General features: G+C 55.1%; 3 protein-coding genes across 3 annotated transcripts in view; 2 read left to right on the forward strand and 1 right to left on the reverse strand.

The window, feature by feature from the left end:
* Positions 1-251: 251 nt before the first annotated feature.
* On the forward strand, positions 252-6874 carry VOLCADRAFT_78928 (uncharacterized protein). The gene is made up of 11 exons (XM_002945855.1): positions 252-333; positions 422-743; positions 2041-2219; positions 2493-2681; positions 2985-3083; positions 3337-3507; positions 3798-3915; positions 4762-4960; positions 5260-5453; positions 5740-5876; positions 6175-6874. Exons 1-11 carry the CDS (start codon positions 265-267, stop codon positions 6238-6240), a joined length of 1743 nt encoding a protein of 580 aa, XP_002945901.1. The 5' UTR covers positions 252-264; the 3' UTR covers positions 6241-6874.
* Positions 6875-10027: 3153 nt separating this feature from the next.
* Positions 10028-15711, reverse strand: VOLCADRAFT_86339 (uncharacterized protein; the record flags this gene model as incomplete). Its single annotated transcript, XM_002946205.1, has 7 exons — positions 10028-10333; positions 10907-11013; positions 11160-11278; positions 11655-11745; positions 13064-13136; positions 13483-13541; positions 15669-15711. The coding sequence occupies 7 exons, from the start codon at positions 15709-15711 to the stop codon at positions 10028-10030; spliced, it is 798 nt and encodes a 265-aa protein (XP_002946251.1).
* A 1135-nt stretch (positions 15712-16846) lies between these two features.
* The window catches only part of VOLCADRAFT_86340 (uncharacterized protein), a gene marked incomplete at both ends in the record, with an annotated part of 5141 nt that continues 3298 nt past the window's right edge, over positions 16847-18689 (forward strand). Inside the window, 3 exons of the mRNA XM_002945856.1 lie at positions 16847-16936; positions 17580-17592; positions 17893-18056. Coding sequence (XP_002945902.1) covers positions 16847-16936; positions 17580-17592; positions 17893-18056 — 267 coding nt within the window. The remainder of the gene's footprint in view (positions 16937-17579; positions 17593-17892; positions 18057-18689) is intronic.

Raw genomic sequence — 18689 nt, forward strand, 5'->3', positions numbered from 1 at the left:
ATTGGGGGGCTGCAAAGATGCGGCTCACGCAGCAAGCTTTCAGCGTGCGCCGGTCTGCGCCGAACAGGCAAGTCGTTTCTGGCTATCTCCCGCATACGTCTCACCTGCTACTGCAACCGCCAGAGCATGTGATGCACGGCGTATGCAGCGCTGCCTATACATAAAGATCTGCGTATAAACGCTTTGGAACCACGATACAAAGCCCAACCTTATCCGCAACACCATCGCTGTCCGTGACCTAGGGTCGCCATCGCCTGTCCGCGTATGGGTGCGGGTGGCTCTTCTCGCCGGGGGAAAGCAGCTGTAACAACTCCTGCAATGGCGGCCGTGGCGGTAGGTGGCGTCAAGCGGTCCTCGATCACTTTGGAAATTCACATTGCTTCGGGGAAGTGTTGATAACTCTCTGCGCAACCATGTGCAGGGCCTCAATGTAAAAGATTTGCCAACAAAACCTTATGAGGGCCAGAAGACGGGCACTTCTGGCTTGCGTAAGAAGACGAAGGAGTTCATGCAGGAGAACTACCTTGCGAACTGGGTCCAGTCCTTGTTCTGTGCTTTGGGTGATGAGATCAAGGGCCAGTCCTTGGGCCTGGGTGGTGATGGGCGGTACTTTGGCAAGGAAGCTGCACAGATAATTATCAAGTTGGCAGCAGGCAACGGCTTCAAGAAGGTCGTTGTTGGCCAAAACGCCTTGATGGCAACCCCAGCTGCTTCGGCATTAATCCGTCGACGGAAGCTCTACGGTAAGGATGGAAGCCCGTTTCGTGGCGCGCTTCCGGCGACATGCCGCGGGCTGTTGAGGTCCTCCGATCATTTCCCATATGCGTTGAATGCTTTGCGTCATGCCATCGCAACATAATTGGTTGAGTCCTGGCCTATCGCGGGCGCCTATTCCGAGCGTTTCGCATTTATATCGTTACTCTGGGCGCTGGTCAACGGGGGTTTCTCTTCCCCCGGATATCGCAGCGTTTCGTCGCCGAAGGTGTGCTGCTGCCATGTACCAATGTTCCAGCTCAGTAATCATGGAAGAAACCGGCAGCCTGGAAAGGCTTGCTTTGATAGCTGTCCCTCGAGGGCTGTCTCTTGCGGCCACAGCCCCGAAAATGCCCAAACGCCTGGGCCTTCGAAAGGGGTTTTTTGGCTCAGCTGCCTGTCTCCCGTGAGAGACTCGGAAGAGAGGACAGCAGTTCACGTGCTTGCTGCTGGGTCAGTTGCATTCTGGCCGGAAAATCTCGTTGCAGACGGAGGCGCCCCCCTTGTGTAAAGGGAGCGGAGCGGAGGCTTTTCTTTTTCGTGTCGCTGTCCCTATCGTATGGAAACGTCCGCTGCCTTACACAAGTGGGGACCTGACCCCTTCCTCACCCTCTGCAGGCCCCCGCCCCCACCCGCATGCTTCCGGAACCATGAATCGATGACGTTATCGCTTAGGACTCTCGCAGTATCGGATTTCGGACGCTGGCAGTCCAATCCCTGTTTCTTTGTATGTGATTTCACCCTGAATGCTTTCTGCACCCACATTGCACAGTTATGCCTTGTGTGGGGCGCCTGACTTGGGGAAGGGCCTCGTGGAGTCGCGTAATATCTGGGAGCTGGGCCCTAATACTGTTCTCCCGTTCTATCCCTCTTACTTTCCCCCACGATCGCTTTCGCCACGGCTCAGTGACGTCGCAGCTGCCCCCACCTCAGATCAGATCAGCTTCCTAACAAGCAATCTCATTCTCATGGCCTCCCGCCCTCTGCAATCTTCTTTCCTCGCTTTGCCCCACTCCTTAGCGCACGGCAACACTGCTTTTGGCAAAGTAGTTCAAGGAATGGAATTTATTGATATGATAAAAAACCCAACCCAACCCAACCCAACCCCCAACCTCCCAACCTCCCAACCCCCCCAACATCCCAACATTTTTGCCCCTCTGCTAATTGTTTAGCTAAATCTTCCTGCCCCCACCCCCACCCCGCGCGCGCACTTCGGCGCCTTCTTTCATCCCCTCTCGCTGCCTAACCAAACGGAAACCCAAATGGTAACCAATGAACTGGCGGCAGGTGGCCTCATCATGTCGGCCTCGCACAACCCCGGCGGTCCTGACAACGACTTCGGCATCAAGTTCAACTACACGGGTGGTGAGCCGGCTCCGGAGCGCATCACGGACAAGATCTACGGCGAGACCACCAAGGTCTCCGTACTGCATATGGCCGACATCCCGGACGTGGACCTGAGCAAGGTTTGTGTGTGTGTGGGGGGTGGTTTCAGCTTGTGATTGCGTTTATATATGTATGCATGCATGTACATGTGCGTGATGCCTCACGTGCACTCATGCGGGCTGCCCCTGGTTCACTGCACCATTGGGTGTGGGGCGCCATCCAACCCCTTAGCTCCACAGTAGTGCACTTACACACACGCCTTCATAAGATCATACATGTACACACCAGTAAACTCATCTTTGATTTCCTCCCCGACCGCAGCCCACAACCACCCTCATGCCCATTTCCCGCAGGTTGGCGTGACCAAGTTTGGCGACTTCGAGGTCGAGGTGGTCGACCCCGTGGAGGACTACCTCGCCACTCTGCAGAGCGTGTTTGACTTCCCCCTGCTTAAGAGCTTCCTGGCGAGGAGGGACTTCTCGCTGGTGTTCGATGCCATGCACGCGGTTACCGGGCCCTATGCCAAGCGCATCCTGGTGGAGGTGGGTACTAAGGTGGCCCGCGTGAGGGGGCTGGCGCGTGCGCGCGTTTATATGTGAATGTATGTAAGGGTGTCAGTGGCGGCTATGGGGGGATGGGGATGACGACCAAGCAAGAGAGGGCCTGTGTTTGTGGTGTGGCTTGAGACTAGGTAGGCCCAATGGAGATTCCCGGCTACCCGCTACCTGCGAGGATTCGTTTTACTGTTCGTGTCGTAGAGTCCTCTTCACGTCAATACGGAAATGCTGCCTCTCTCCCTGCGACCTCCTCCGCCTCTCCGCGCCTCCTTCCCTCTCAACCCTCAGGAGCTGGGCGCTCCGGCGTCCTGCGTGAAGGACGGTGTTCCCTCTCCGGACTTCAACGGCGGCCACCCCGACCCGAACCTCACCTACGCCGAGGAGCTGGTGCGTGGGGAGGGGTCTGTTAGCTGCTCCCGAATTGGCATGTATGGTGGTGGTGGTGATTATGGTGATGGTTGCAAGGTGGTGGCGGTGGTGTAGTGGCAGAAATGGTAGAAGTGTAAGTAACGGTGTGATCAGCACTTGTCTTATTTTGGACTATTCGTCGTCCATCCATATCATCCCCCCGGGCCCTTCGCCTTCCCCCGACAGCGGTGCTATCAACATCGATGATGCTATCTCCGTACCTCCCGTGCAGGTCAAGATCATGTGGGCGGACGAGTCTCCGGCCTTCGGGGCGGCCTCAGACGGTGACGGCGACCGTAACATGATCCTGGGTCACAAGTTCTTTGTTAACCCCTCGGACTCTGTGGCCATCATCGCCGCAAACGCCCAGTCCTGCATCCCCTACTTCAAGGGGGGCCTCAAGGTACTACCCGATAATGCTGGGTGCTGTCGGGGCACGAGCGACTGCGCGCGCGGCTGTGCGTGTGGTGTATGCATGTATGTATGTTTTAAACATGAGGAGGTCCGCTTATAACCAATGCCGGCATCGGTGCTTGTAGCCCCCCTGCACCCATTCCCTCGCCCCCTCCGTCCTCACACGCACCCCTACCACCGTAGTACTGTTGGCGCATCCTTGTTGCGCCCGTTCCGCCCGTTCCCCGTTTTCTCTTCTAACTGCTCTCGACTGGGCCCCCCCGTGATGTCGTCGCCCAGGGTGTCGCCCGCTCCATGCCCACCAGCGGGGCGCTGGACCGAGTGGCCGCGGACCTGGGGGTGCCCTTCTTCGAGACACCCACGGGCTGGAAGTTCTTTGGCAACCTCATGGATGCGGGTAAGAGGAGGAGGTTTGTGTGTGTTTGCGATTGCAAACGCATGTATGTATGTTGTTACAGGGTGGTCAACTTCGCCAGCGGCCCCCTTTCCCGGGGCAGTCCCTGCTCTCCCCTGCTAGAGGGGCACCCTAATCCGTCACCCCATCCGACTTCAGAATGTATTCGTTGGGTTCGGCAACTCACCACCAGCATCCAACCAAATCTAGCGGATCAACGGCGCATCAACTTAGTTCCTGGTCAGCTCGCAAGTTGATATTATCACGTCCTACACCGTCCATAAGATGGGGGGCCACCTCCCATTTCATCACTCCTCAAACACCCGAGGAGCCGGCAGGCGGATTTGAACCCGGGTCGACTGGGTCGACTGGGAGCAGAAGTCAGGCCTTAACCTCTGCCAGCCGCCTGCATGTATATACGTATGCGTATGTATGTATGTACGTGAGTAGAGGATTTCTGAGAAAACCCGAACCCGGCAGAGACCGCACGAAGCCATAGTTGGACTTTGGTTGGACCTCCTAGAGCGCGGACCCTGGATTTTGGCGCTCGGGTTATCACTGGCGCTGTGACGTGATGAGCCCAGGGATCGGGGCTGGTGGCCCCCGTCCACTGCCAGCCGGGAGAACAAGGTGGTCCTCGTCCTCCTCCTCTTCCTCGCCCCTTCCACCAAAAGCAGTTACAGTCCTAGGTAGCATTTACACGGTCCTGCTGTTCGTCCTCTTCGCGCGTAGCCCCCACTCGTAACCCGTCCTCCGCGCCACACTCTCTAATCTGCTGTGCGCCTGTTCCCTCATCCCACGCGTCCCTCTCTGCCGGCCCCCTGCCGCACGCCCTCTGTCCGCATACAGGCAAGTGCTCGGTGTGCGGCGAGGAGTCGTTCGGCACGGGTGGTGACCACATCCGCGAGAAGGACGGCATCTTCGCGGTGCTGTCCTGGTTATCCATCGTGGCCGCCAAGAACAAGGACGTGCCGGAGGGCGGACAGCTGGTCACGGTGCAGGACGTGGCGGTTGCGCACTGGAAGAAGTACGGCAGGAACTTCTTCAGGTATAACTTCCCGTCCTGGCTTTCCATTACAACGACCAACCACCTCCACGTCCTCAGCTACAATCTACATGCGCCAAAAACAGTTCATTATCTTCAGGGATGCAGTCGCGCTCTCTCTTTCTCTCCCTTTCGATGTTTTTCTGTGTTCTGGTCGGGAACCGTTTCTGTATAGAGTTTCTGCGGGGGCGTATATTTTTATCCTTGCCTACATTCCTCTGGGCCCCCCCCACACACAACCCGTTTTCATACCCCTTCCTTTAACTTCCCTTCCCCCTTGCTCCTGTCCTCCCCCACTACAGCCGCTACGACTACGAAGAGTGCGCCTCCGCTGACGCCAACAAGATGGTGGACCACCTGCGCTCTGTCATCGCCGCCGCCAAGCCGGGTGACAAGTTTGGCGACTTCACGCTGGCGACCGCTGACGACTTCGAGTACACGGACCCCATTGACGGCTCTAAGGCGTCCAAGCAGGGCCTCCGCTTTATCTTCACTGGTGAGGGCTGGGCGAAGGATGGGCGGGGGATTGAGGTCTGGGCGAGGGGCTAGCTGGCGGCGGGGTGCGTGGGTGGTGGATGGTCCAATAGTGGCAGGGTGGGGGTCCCCTCCGCCAGGTAGCTAGGGCGGTGGCCCCGCGGTGTACGCCCTCGCGTGTACGGCTAATCTCCTGTTCCCTAGCTCTTCAGTCTGTTTTCCCAAGACCCCCTCCCTGCGTCGTCGTGTTGCGATGCTGACAACCCGGCGGCCTCTACGAAACACAAATAAACCGCACTGTACTGCAGATGGCTCCCGCATTATTTTCCGGCTGTCGGGTACGGGCTCGTCCGGCGCCACTATTCGTCTATACATCGAGCAGTATACCTCGGACCCCGCAAAGCTGATGTTGGATGCGCAGGAGGCTCTGGGTCCCATTATCAAGGTGTGTGGCTGTGTGCGTGTGCGTACATGGAGGGGGGGCTTTGTTTTGAGAGCTGGAGAGGCAGGGGGAGAGAAGAAGGGAGGGGGTGTTGTAAAGGGCAGAAGTAGGATTGGGAGCTGGGGATTAAACGAGCCGGGGGTTGTTCGCCGCCTGATGAAAGGAGAAGAGGGGTTGCCTGGGAAAGATGAAAGTTCCGTTCCTGCTTCTCTGGCTGGCGCCATGCTGCTGCCGCTGTCGCTGCTGCTGCCTCCCACGGTGCTAAGCTGTCTGCCATTCCTTCGCAACAACCAATTTTCAGGTGGCTCTGGAGGTATCCAAGCTGCAGGAGTTCACCGGCCGTAGCAGCCCCACCGTCATCACGTAAAGCGGCGGCGGAGCGGCCGACTCCTCTCCTTTGGGAGGGAGGGAAACGGGGAAAGGGAGAGGAGTGGGGCGGAAATTGCCTATTGCATTGTGATGGGGAGGGGAGGATGTATCCGAGCACGCAGGCGGGTTCAGCAGCGTTTCAGCAGCTTCACTATGAGGATTGCTTCTGAGTAGACACCCAACGCCTCCTGGAGTTTGCAAGTATGGATGTTGACGATGGCGATGATGAAGTGGAGGCGGGTGGAGGAGGAAGGGTGACGATCTTGTTGCAGCTGGCGCAACTGCAGCAATAGTTGCCATAACCATAATGTGGTCTGGTATAGCGCCTAGGCTCAATTTTGCACGGTTGGTTGAATCGAAATGGTAGAGACTTCGGCACGTTGCTAAAACGGGCAGTTGCTGGCAGATGTGAACCACGCGCGTGTGTATTACGTAGCATGTATGACGTGACTCATTAGCCAGGCCCTCTTGAGGTATCTGATGAGCAGCGGCCTCGCGGGAAAGGGAAGGGGGAAGGGACTTGTCGCGGAACATGTCTTCCGTACTATATCCAACCGCCGTCGTTTTCCAATGCTTTGTCGCTCTGAATAAGAGCGGGAGCGATGATGTTACGTTTTGTTGTCTTTTTGCTCAACGCATGGAGAAGCTCCGGCAAAAGAGATTGAAGGATAGTGTATCGTTATTGAGCTTGGAAAGCCAGTAGTGCCGAACAGTTTCGAAATCTCAGTTCGAGGAACCAGGGTTGTGACCATGAGTCAATCTTGACTGGGAGGCAATACCATTTATAGGGCTGTGTATAACGGTATCCTCGGCCATTCCCTCCTTAAGATTGATCGTTAAACGTGAATTACACAAGTAGATAAAAGTAAAGGTATTAGGTGGCATGCAATTCCTCGCGTCCGCTCAGGCGAACATTGTACACACAAGATCGCGGAGTGACTGAGGTCGCAAACTCGACTTCATGACATGACTAAACAGGCCATTAAGTCCACAGCCTCCATTCATAATAAGAAAACATGCACTTACGCACTTGCAAAGACACCCATAATGTAAAACAACCATAATTAGCTGGACTGAGCTCTGTGTACTAACATCATAGTCGTACTTGAAAACTACCGCAAATCCGTATATCAGTTTTAAGGCATAATGCTTATAACATGTTCTTTTTGGTGTTCGGTGATCCAGTAGGCGACCTGCATTTCCTCCGCACACTCGCAGCACACAGGACAATGGCCATCGTCTCCGCCTCCCTCCATGAATATGCCGCGGCGGTATATTCCGTTTATTAGTCTGCCGGTGGGACGCGACGTGTCAGAGGACTAAACAACAGCTAAACCCCCTCACGAGAGACGATCACGTTCCCGAAACGTCTGTCGTATACAACTTGAGCCATGGAAATTTAGCTGTACAGCCGTACACGTTCATTCTCAACTACAGTTATGAGACGATCATCAGCAACCTTCTTTTACCGTACTGCATGCCAGCGCCTGGCATCACAAAATCGTCATCAGCGCCTCCTTTTTCCCCCGCCCGGTACCAAACAGCTTCATTCGAGGCAAGATCAATGCAGGAGGAGTTCTCTTGGAGGGACAGTCAGCACCGAAAACCAACCTCTAACCGACAACTCCTCAATTCCCGCAACTGCGTTGTCGTACCGAACGACACGACGTCCCGTTTATTCTATATCAGAACAACAAACCCACCTCATCTTGCGTCAATGGCAGGAAGAAAGGCCCCGACAGAACACATCTTCCAGCAGCCGTAGCAATGCAAGATTCGCAATCATACGAAGAAAACTCATACCGCGTCCCCTCTTCCCCGGCATGTGCTTGTTTCCGCGAGCCAGTGATAACCCGCTTGTACGGCGGGCCATCCACGCGACCATGCCCTATAACAGATAATTTTTATATCCGGGTTCAATGGATTGTACGGCAAGCCGACGTGTGCGACGGCGTCGCCTCGACAGCCACGCAGCGCATCTTGTTGTCCAGGTGCGGAGCCCGCTCCCCCCCCTCCCGCTATACCCCTGGAGCTGCGGAAACGGCAGCCCCCCCCCCTTCCACGACCACCACATTACAACACATCACGACGACCTCCCCGGACAGACACAGCGTCGTTATTTTCACTTCGACACGTTTGAAGGCGCAGTGCAAAGGGCACAAACACACATGCTCTTTACGTGCGTCCGCACGTCACGTACATACATACATGTGCAGGCCGCAAGCATGAAGCACATTAAAACACGCATCCATAGGCTGAAGCTTCCATCCCCCCACACACCATCAGGGAGTCATTTATCCAGGCTTTAATAACTAAGGCCAAGCACTGAAGCATAAGGCTCGTGTCGTACTTGCGCCCTCATTTTATTGGGCCCTTCAAAGCTCGAGCTCGTCGTACAAGGTGTAGATGGATGGGGCAGGCTGCAAGGCGCATTCCCACACCTCAACACAAAAAAAACAAGCGGCACAAGCCACGATTAGTGATGTGTTTGGCATCCAGCCATTTCCCCTGCCTTATCCCCGCCACGTGCAGGGTCAGCAGAGCTAAATTATTTTCATGTATGTACGGCAGGAAAGCACACACAAAGGTGCAGGATTAAGAAGCGCATGCCGTACTCCGTACACCTGAGACTTATGAAAGGCAGCGCGCACTCCAGATGTTTATTGATATCATCATTTTTATAGTCATCGTTCTTAAACGGTAATGTGGTAAGTGTTCGTCGCTTCTCACACCCCCCCGATGTGACGAAACTCTCCTCAGTCACTTCACTACTCTGGCACCTGCACACATACACTTAGATACAGACAGACATACAGACTTACATAGACTTACACACACGCACCTGACAAGGAAAGCAAGCCATTGGAGGTGAGGGGCAGAATTTGAAGCACCACGACGTTCGCGCCGGGGAGTCGCCGCCGCTCAAAGCCTACGGGTGGACCAGGGGGGAACCCGCCCCACCCCTCCAATTTTCCCCCACCCCCACCCCTAATTTCCTCCCCCACCACCACACACATCGCACACCCAACCGCCCGCGCCCAAAGACTCTATCCAAAGTAATTTCCGCCAAAGAAAAAGCTGCACATCATCATCATCATCATCATCATCATCATCATCATCATCATCATCATCATCATCATCAGCAGCAGCAGCAGCAGCAAATCCCCCCCCGAGGCGGTCCAGCATGTACCCGGGGATCAAATCTGGACTCCTTTGCCGCCGCCCAAAACCACACACATCGAAGACACCATTAGGACTATGTCGGCGGCGGCGGAGGACGGGGCAACACGCTGCTACCCTCCCTCCCTCCTCCATGTGGTCGGGAAGAATGCCGAGTGCCCAATCGCCGTCAGGACCGGAGATCGAGTCCCATCGCCCCCTTTACGGGAGTCCCCATCTCCCCCCCTCCGACACCACCATCAATAATAACAGCACCCAAGTGGTGTGCCGCGATGGCCACGATGATCCCGTCGCCCTTCGCATCCACCATAGCAACACGCGCCCATTCCCGAGAGACACACACGCGTATCCTGAGAACACACACCCACACACACGCACGCACACACACACACACACTCCACACACGCACGCACGCGCGCGCGGGCATCCCCTCCCCTCCTTTCTTCATTATCGCACCAGCCGCCTACACGAGGTATCCAATCCCCACACGGCGACAAAACAAGAGGCCTTAAACGACAACACAGGGACGACCGGCTGCTGCTATACTCTCCGATGCCTTATAATGCCGCACTGCCGTACCATCGTACTGTCGTACCATCGTACTTTTAGGCCTGCACGCCTGGTGTTGTCCCCTGGCCTCCCATATCCCCGTCGGGCCGGGGTTGCGCGAGCATGGCCAGAGAGATGGCTTCCTGGAACTTAATGACCGCGTGTGCAGGGACCACCAACAGCGTCTTCATATTGCCCGAGACCTCCTTGATCTTGAGGTAACGCCCGCGGTCGTTCATTCGGGCGTCGAAGAAGAAGTGCTTGGAGCCGACCGACAGCACCGGGCCGCCCTCCTTGCTGACATCCAGGGTGACGCTGTCTGGCTTGGACGAAAGTGCCAGACCCGAAGACATCTCGACACCCTGTACGTTTTTTTAAATTAAAAAAATTTAAGTTTTTAATTTTTAAAAAATTTGATATTAAGTATAAAAAATGTATTTAATCCTAATTTTGTGTTCCATACATAGAATGTTTTGTGTGTAATTAATTTTCTTGTGCATAGAGTTGTGTGTTTTGGGTTGTTTGGGCGGCGGCGGTGCCGGGGCTGAGGAGCGAGGAACAAGGGGAGGGAGAGGAGTACTAGACCTTGCCGCTCCCCCCGCCACGCCACCACATACAGGCGATTCCAAAGGAAAGGCAACGGACAAAGTCACCTCCGCCTCTGCCCCCATCCACCCCATCCAATACACTTCCCCGCAAGCGCTTGAGACTACCTGGACGCCCAAGTCCCTCCCACCCGCCCTGGAGCCTTCCCCGCCCCCCGCCCCGCCCCGCCGCCGCTTTTCAACCCCCAAACCCAAATGAAAGATGAATGTACCGCACAACCAATCAACCAAACTGACCAACTAACCAGTCAACCAACCAGTGCAGCTACCGTACATTTCCGCAGCCAAACAATCGCCTGACCAACAACCACCTAACCGCCTAACACGCACCGGCAAACCAGCTTGGCTGAGCCAGTTGGCGATCTTCTCGAAGCTCTCCCGAAAGGCGCGGATGTTGGCGTTTGCCCACCCCGCGGGTACCATGAGACTGGAGCCCCCTGCGAATTTAAGGACGGGAATTTAAGGACGGGGTTGAGAAGGGGTTGGGGAATATCGGTTGCCGTGAGGTGGATATGCCTCACGGCGCGACACACACCATTCACACACCAGCCCCACTCTGCTGTACACCTACACCTACACCTACCTGCAGGATAGCCGCCGCCGCTTTCAAAGATGCGAAGGTACCTGCCCCGGTCGTTCTCCCCACAGCTGAAGTTGAAGACCTTGGACTCCACCACAACATCCCGGGCCTGGGGACCGGACCTGCAGGGGGAGGGGTGAAGGGAGGGGAAAGACGAACCACACACGATTGAAGCTGCTGCCAGGGCAAGAGTGTATCAAAACGGGAGCGGAGGGGCGGGGTGGCGGGGCCGGTGGGGAGGAAAAAAAGGGGGCGAAGGGGTTAGGAGAGGAGAGAGGTGAGGGGGGAAAATGGGGAAGAGCCGGAGGACAAGCGAGGGTAGCTATAGGGTGGGGGTGGGGGTGGAGCCCAGAAGAACAATACACAACAATAGACACGTCGGTGCGTCCCCTAGCTCATTTCCCCTTCCCCCTTTCTCTCGCCCTCCTCCACACCCCACACCCCCTCCCATACCCCCCACACCCGCCCCCCTCCGGGGGCCCCCGGGTTATTGCGCACCCGTCGGTCTTCAGATAGTACTCAAAGAGCTGCATGAAGCTGTGCAGACCGGACAGCGGCACCACCACGCTGCTCTTTGGCCGGTACTTGCCTGAGGGCAGGGGAGGGGAAGGGGAGGGGAAGGGCAGGGGAAGGGAGGAAAGATCGGTGGGAAAAGGCTATAGGCGCATATATGTGTGTGAGAGTTTGAATGGGAAAAGGAAGTCGTAACTTAGGGTTTGAATCATCACACATCTGCACGATACAAAGCACAGCCAGCGGCTGCTGCAGCAGCTGTAGCAGTAGCTAGCTCAAGCAGCAGCAGCAGCTGGCCAAGCAGTAGGCCAGCACTAAGGGATTCAAGGATAGGAATGAGGGCGGGTGGCGGGTGCGGGGCGATAGATGGGTTGCGAAGGTACGACGACCGTTACAAACTGAAGCTGAGGGGTACGGCAAGGGGGTTACATGACTGAGAAGGCCCGCATCCCCCGGAGTGGGAACGGGAGGTGAGGGATGGGAGTTTCGCTGGAAGACTTGCGGTCGCAAGGTAGGAGTCCTAATTTGGCACAGCAGGCTTTCCAGGGTAAGCCGTCCGTCCCCCGTCCCCCCGATCGAAACCGAATGGCATCTGTACCAACGGCAACACTGTTATGATTCCGAACAAGGGAGAGACCCACGAGACCATTCACTGCGGCAAGGTGTGACATGCTCCCTCCCCTTTCCCCCCAACCCTGGGTGGTGTCGCTTGCCTCCCCGCCGACAGCTTCAAATAAGGATCCATCGGTGTCTTCCTCTTCACCCGCTTTCCAAATTACCACCCTCCCCCCCTCCGACTATATCCAGGCGAGGGAGAGGCGTCACATAGCACCAGTGTCCCGGCATTGCTGGCGCCAATACGGCACGCCCCAAGCCCGTACGACACAGTAGGCTCCGGGGTTGCGCAGCAGAGAAGGGGCGGCAGTAGCAATGCGCGGGAAGAGGTACCGTCGCAGTCGCAACTACAGCCGCCGCTACTGCCGCCGCAGCAACCGGTTTGTGATAACATCGTGCAAAGCTTTCCAAGAGAGATTTCAGGGGATCGAATCGCGCAAAGACACTCTTTCCAGGAGACGAGACGCGGCAAGTTGGGCGTGAGCTGAGCAAGGTTTGTGACAGGTTCATATATGACCTCATGATGTAGAGGTTCGCGAGGGACGGTGGGTTCTGGGGCAGGATGCTGTAGGAGCTGGAAAAGCGTGTTTGGTAATAGGAATCGAAAGTAAAGCAGGCACGGCTACACGCGCAATTGAGAGACAGAGACCGTGTGGCTGGACATCGTATGTAAGATTTCAATATATCTGCCTGATTAGGGCTGGTAGAGAACGCAACATACCCGTCGGTATGCGAATGGCATCATCGCCAATTGCTTATAGAAACATTCCGGAACTCACCCTTCTCAGCAATCTTAATGTATCTCCCTCGACCATTTTGTTTAAGATCCAGGTAAAAAATCTTGTTTTGCACCTGCATCGCGCCACGATTAAGTTGGTCGACCCGTCGCGAACAAAACATTATTGCAAAGTGGGCATATAGGACAGGTGATCAGTTGGTAATCACCATCATCCGTCCCGTGTCTTAACTAGTCATAGCAAATGGAGAGTTAATCCAGTGTTCCCGGACCTGTCCGGAAACCTGTCGAACCTCTGCTTAGACACATGCGCTCATGATTGTTATCCTAATGAGCAAATGCATTAACTTCGTGTATCACGCGGCATTTGCGATCAGAACTGGTCCAGACCCCAGCAGTCGGCGCGAAAGTACAATCTGCAGGGACACCGGATATCCCGTTCGCTGAGCTGCGCGGCCTCACCTTCAGGACCTCAGAGAACAGTTCCTGGTCGCCCACAAGAGTTGGCTGCCCGTGCAATGCTGCCGGCGGGGGAAGAGGTGGACGAAGCATGTCTGTAGCCTAACAAGCGTTATGTCAAAAGATAATAGAACTGAAGTGCCGCCTGAAATTTATGCCAGTGACCAAGATTATGTACTAAAATTCACTTCATTTCATGTGCTTGGGCTTGGTATGTTATCTGAGAGCAGTACATGTAACGACGGGGACGTACACTGCCGAACAGTATTAGATTTGGGGCACTGTAACCCGCTTGCAAGCTGCGTACAGAGAAGTACATGTTCACAGTGGAGGAAGTTGAAATTACGTGCTTTTTGCAGTACACTTCTTCCCCGATTGCACCTGGGGAAGGCCACAGACAGCAAATGCGTGCTTGAAGTACAAGTCCTCCGCATGCATGATTTGCATAATGAAATGAATAAATAAGCCGTGAGGCCGCTACAAAGCATTTGGCCCCTTGTATGGACTTGGCAGTGGCATTTTGTACTGCTAGACCCTAACTCCTACAACGATGCAGATGTGTAATAGAAGAGTAGATCGGCTTATTGTCTTATTATGTTGACCAACTCGTACGCGAGTTTCCCGTTTGACAGCTCCCCAACCGAACATTTGTCGTCACGGCTTTGCGACATATTGTACTGTTATACACTTTACAGGTTTCGGACTGGTTACAGCTCTTTCCTTGTCTCTGGGTAGGGATGGACGGGTCTGTATTAAGCACCTCCGCGTTATGGCGTTCCTGTGGCAGAGCGTGATGAATTAGGCTGCCCTCACAAAACCTCTTTCAAGGCTTTCCGCATCGACGAACCGACGAGCGCGCCCGCACCTACCGCGCATTTTGGTCGTAGTCAGCTTAACCTTGGAGCCTTTAGAGGATCAGCCCAACATGCTGTTTTTTTCCTATCGAGATAGCCACATACAGCCATTTTAGCGACTATGAGCCTCGGATGGAACCCCCGCGCTGCCGGACACTACTGCTGTCCGGAAAGACTCGAAGGCAGTCAGGTATTACATGTACTGGTTGGTTGGACACCTTTCTTGCGTCCAGGGTGCCTTGTTGCCGCGCACGACATGTTTTCGACACTTCCAACGACTGTCGTTATCATTATTCCACCAATGGCAGAGACGCAGCGATGCCGTTGTGCTGGAAGCTACCTTACCCTGTCTTACCAGCAACTACCTATCATTAACCAGCAACTACCTATCAAAAACCAGCAACTACCTTCCTGCCCTACCCACCTTACTTTTCCTACCTACCGGCGTACTTGCCTACCTGCTAACCAGCTCAGAAAGCACATGATGGGGGCAATACGGTGGATACTGACCAGAGGTCGGCAAACCCTGAATAACTGTCACGGGTACTGGTGCCAGGGTCGAATAACTGTATGGGAATTTTTTTGGTAAAAGCCAAGGAAAGAGTGTCTGCGGGCCGATGTACCAAACTTACTACGTTACACCATCGCTGTTAAAGATAAAACCCTAATGATGAAGTTTATAGCTTCAAAACTGCGCAAACCTGCCTTTTGGGGGGGATTTCTGCACCCTGCCGTACGGCTGCCGTACCCGTGATGAAGAATAGAGTTGAACTTCTGCAGCGGATACAACGGAAGGACCCGCTGTGGTACCAGCGGCGTTTGCCGACCTCTGTATTACTGACTGAACCCCCGGTGAGATATTTGACCCAAGCATGATGCGGCGGCGCCGCTGACTGTTCGGAAAAACTGAACCTCGGTGCGAACCAATCAATTGCAATTGGCGAACCGAGCTGGGACGAAGACTGTGCGGCCGACTTGGGGGCCGACAAAGCAGGCTCATGATCCTGACGACTGGTGCTTTCCGAAACCCTCCGAGTGCATTTCTGTATGTATTCTGCGTGACCTGTTTGTCAGGTTTGTATGCAGGCAGCCTATTGCAGAGCGAGGGATAGGAAGGGAGGCCCGGAGCAGCACCCGCGGGTCGCCCCCCACCTGCTGCCCCTCCGCCACCGTGGTTGCCACCGGAGGAAGAAGCGCGGGTCAGTCACCACGGCCTCAGCACCAGCGCGCAGTCAGAAGTCCTAGCCAGCTGACCAGAGGGCACCCGTGGTCTGGGCTTTCGTTGGCAAGGATAGGGACTGCAGGGTTATCGGGCCACAGCTCTATTACCCCCACCTTCCCAACGATCAATGCCGCACCGATCGTGCCACTTGTGCATGTTTAGGAGGATCTACGCGGTACGGTAGGCTACGGTACGGTACGGTACGGTTGAATAATTACCCGAACTTGAAGGTTGAGAGCCCTTCAATCCGTTAAAACACTCAAAGAACAGTTAGCGAGGGAATATCTTTGGTGTGCGCCATGACTTGTTTACATTACTAACGTGTAAGGCAAGGTAAGTCCGCGAAAGCGGACTACGACAGGTCGGGGCCTGGCGTGTCTATACGGCCGTTTGTGTAAGAACCGGCTACAAGCTGCTGTTGAGCTATCTGGGAGGGCGGAACAGCGTTCGTTCTGTTGAAGCAGTTTCAGCTGAAGTCTGCTGCTTGTCGGAGCGGTCGATACGCATTCCTGTAGCTTTTGGTTTGCCCATGCCTTTACAAAGCGTCTGGAAAACTTAATGTGGTGCATGTACCGCTTTTTATTATTGTTTTTGATTTGCATATCCTGGTCGGTAGCCAACGGTACCCTAGGCATGTTGCCAGGCATGTTTGCTTGTGTCAGGAAACTGCCAAGCATGTATGCTTATTTCTAGCTCATGGAGTAAGGATGTATACCCAGCATGTAGCATTAGTCAACCCAGTGCGAGGCAGCTGCGAAGGAGTGAGGGCCGTTTGAAAATAGATGCACCGGTCAGTGATAGGGGATAAACACATAGATATCGTTTCATTTCAGCTATGATAGGCAATGTGATTTGCTGCTAGAAGAACAGATTCCTAGGGCAACTTCCGAAGGGCGGGTTTCAGTTGATGCCACAGTTGATGCCACAGTTGATGTCACATGCGTAAGGCTTACACCCCAATGTGGCACTCAATGCTTCTTGCTGGGAATTTCTTCAATTCAAGATTATAAAGGTTCCTTTAGGAGTTTTATGGGAAGCACATCGCACCCTTCTGGAGGTCAAATGAACGACCTAGGCATGCAGTCGTCTTGCCTATTTTTTGCTTTGCGAAAGATATATTAAATTACCACATTTTGTGCTGCAAAATAAATTGTCGGTCATAGTCCTTCATTCCTTTCAAATGCACGCGTAAATTATCCAAGCCCGTAGCTATAGTGTCTATGGCATCACCACCGGCAATGAACTCCTAATTATCAGGCTGTGAAGTCAAGAAGAGCGGAAGCGAGGCCCCATGCCACGTGGCGAACTCAGCGCCAGCCAAATCTCACAGATCAGAGCTTATATATTGGCCAAGTCGCCCGATGCATCCGTGGCAAGAGAGGTGCGGGTTGCCGGGCCGCGCACAAAAGCGCCTTCATGGCCTTCACGGCATGCCGCCCTCACGCAGGATCACAACCCCAGGCACCGGGCTCCCCTTACCCCCGCCCTTCGGAACTCCTCCCCTCCTTTCGAGCCTTCCAGGGCCTTACGGGCCATGCATCTCTCAATCCTCTGACACGCAGCATCACACACGAACCCGATCTGCAGTCTTCCCCCCCTACACAGCCAGTCCGGTTCGTCCCCTTGCGTGTTTTTCGTGAACATGTTTCCCCCTCTGTTTGCTCTCCCATTTATCCCTCCTCCCTCCCTCTCGATCCCATTTCATCCCCAACCAGCAACTCCCCAAACCCAACCGCAACCTCAACCAACTCCGTTTCCCCCCTCTGCAGTTATGGGCCTCCGGGTCTTCTGGAACCTACTCCGCGTATCGCGAGTATCTGCAGCAGCGCAAAGCGGCGGCAGTAGCAGCAGCAACCGCGGAGGCAGCAGCAGGTGCGGTAGCTCATGGCAGGGAAGGCCTTGGCGGCAGTAGCAGCAGCAATAGCAGAAACAGCAGGGTGCAGCAAACCCCCGGCGGCGGTGGCGGTTTTCCTCCCCCCGGGGTTTTGGCAGCCAACGCGCAACCCCTCCCCGCCACCGTCAAGTATTCGTTTGAAGGTGGGGCGGAATGTTGGGCTTGGGGGGGAAGGGGGAAGGGGAATAGGGGGAAAAGGTGTGTGGGTGTGGGTGTCTGTGTGTCTGTGGGTATGCGGCATCCGTGTGCCTGGTGACTTGAGATTGAGGTTGAGGTGTATTAAGATCGCCCGTATTCTGGCTCGTCGGCGTGTGGTTTTGTGTTTTTGTGGGCGTATGCGGAGGGGGGGTTGCGGAGCTCCTACCTCCCCGCCCCGCCGCCGACACCTCCCCCCTCTTTCCCCCTCTTTCCCCATTCACCTCCCGCCATTTTCCCCCCACCAGGAGTCAAACATGTACTGGCCGAGGCCACCTCCCCCGTCACCTCCATGGCGTTCGCCCCCCTTCGGAACGACCTCTTGACGTTTGGATGTGCGGATGGGGAGATCTGGCTGGTCTGCCTGCCACCGACATCCGCACCCACATCCGCACAGCCATCATGTGCAAAGGTGCGCCGTACACAGTAATGTAATGTCGTACATAACATGTACATTGTACTGCAATGTGGCGGTGATAACGTTTGGCCGCTGAAATCGGTGTGATACATACCGTACACACGCTTGCGTGTGGACTGTTTTGGTTTGGGGGTGAGGGGTGCAGGTTCGAGAACGGCGTGAAAACGTAGGGTGCTGCGTTTTGTGTGTGTATGTATGCATGTACGTATGCATGTATGTATGTATGTATTATGTATGTTGTGCGTTTGTGTGATATTATCCAAAAACGCGGTGTGGGTTTGGAGGGGTTCATCGGGTGGGTGGGCATCACCGGGTCCCTCTGCCCCGCTGTCAGCCTTCAGCAACAGACGAACCAACGAACGAACGCATTGGGGGTAACCACAGCACAGCACCTTTGTTTGTTTCCCCCTCTCCCCTCCCTTGACGACGACGGGACCCCGACGGGGGTTTCCATTGCAGTGTCAAAAGCTCTCGCCTGAGGGGTGTTTAGGCGGTCGTCCCCTCTCCCCTCCCCCGCTACCCTTCGTCTTTCCCCCCTTTTAGAAGTCATGACTGTCTTCGCCAACCTTTCTTGTAAAGGACCTCCCCCCCCCCACCACCAAACCTGTTTGCGTCATTTCCATAATT

The sequence above is a fragment of the Volvox carteri genome (genome assembly GCF_000143455.1).
Source record: "Volvox carteri f. nagariensis unplaced genomic scaffold VOLCAscaffold_1, whole genome shotgun sequence".
NCBI classification, from domain to species: Eukaryota; Viridiplantae; Chlorophyta; class Chlorophyceae; order Chlamydomonadales; family Volvocaceae; genus Volvox; species Volvox carteri.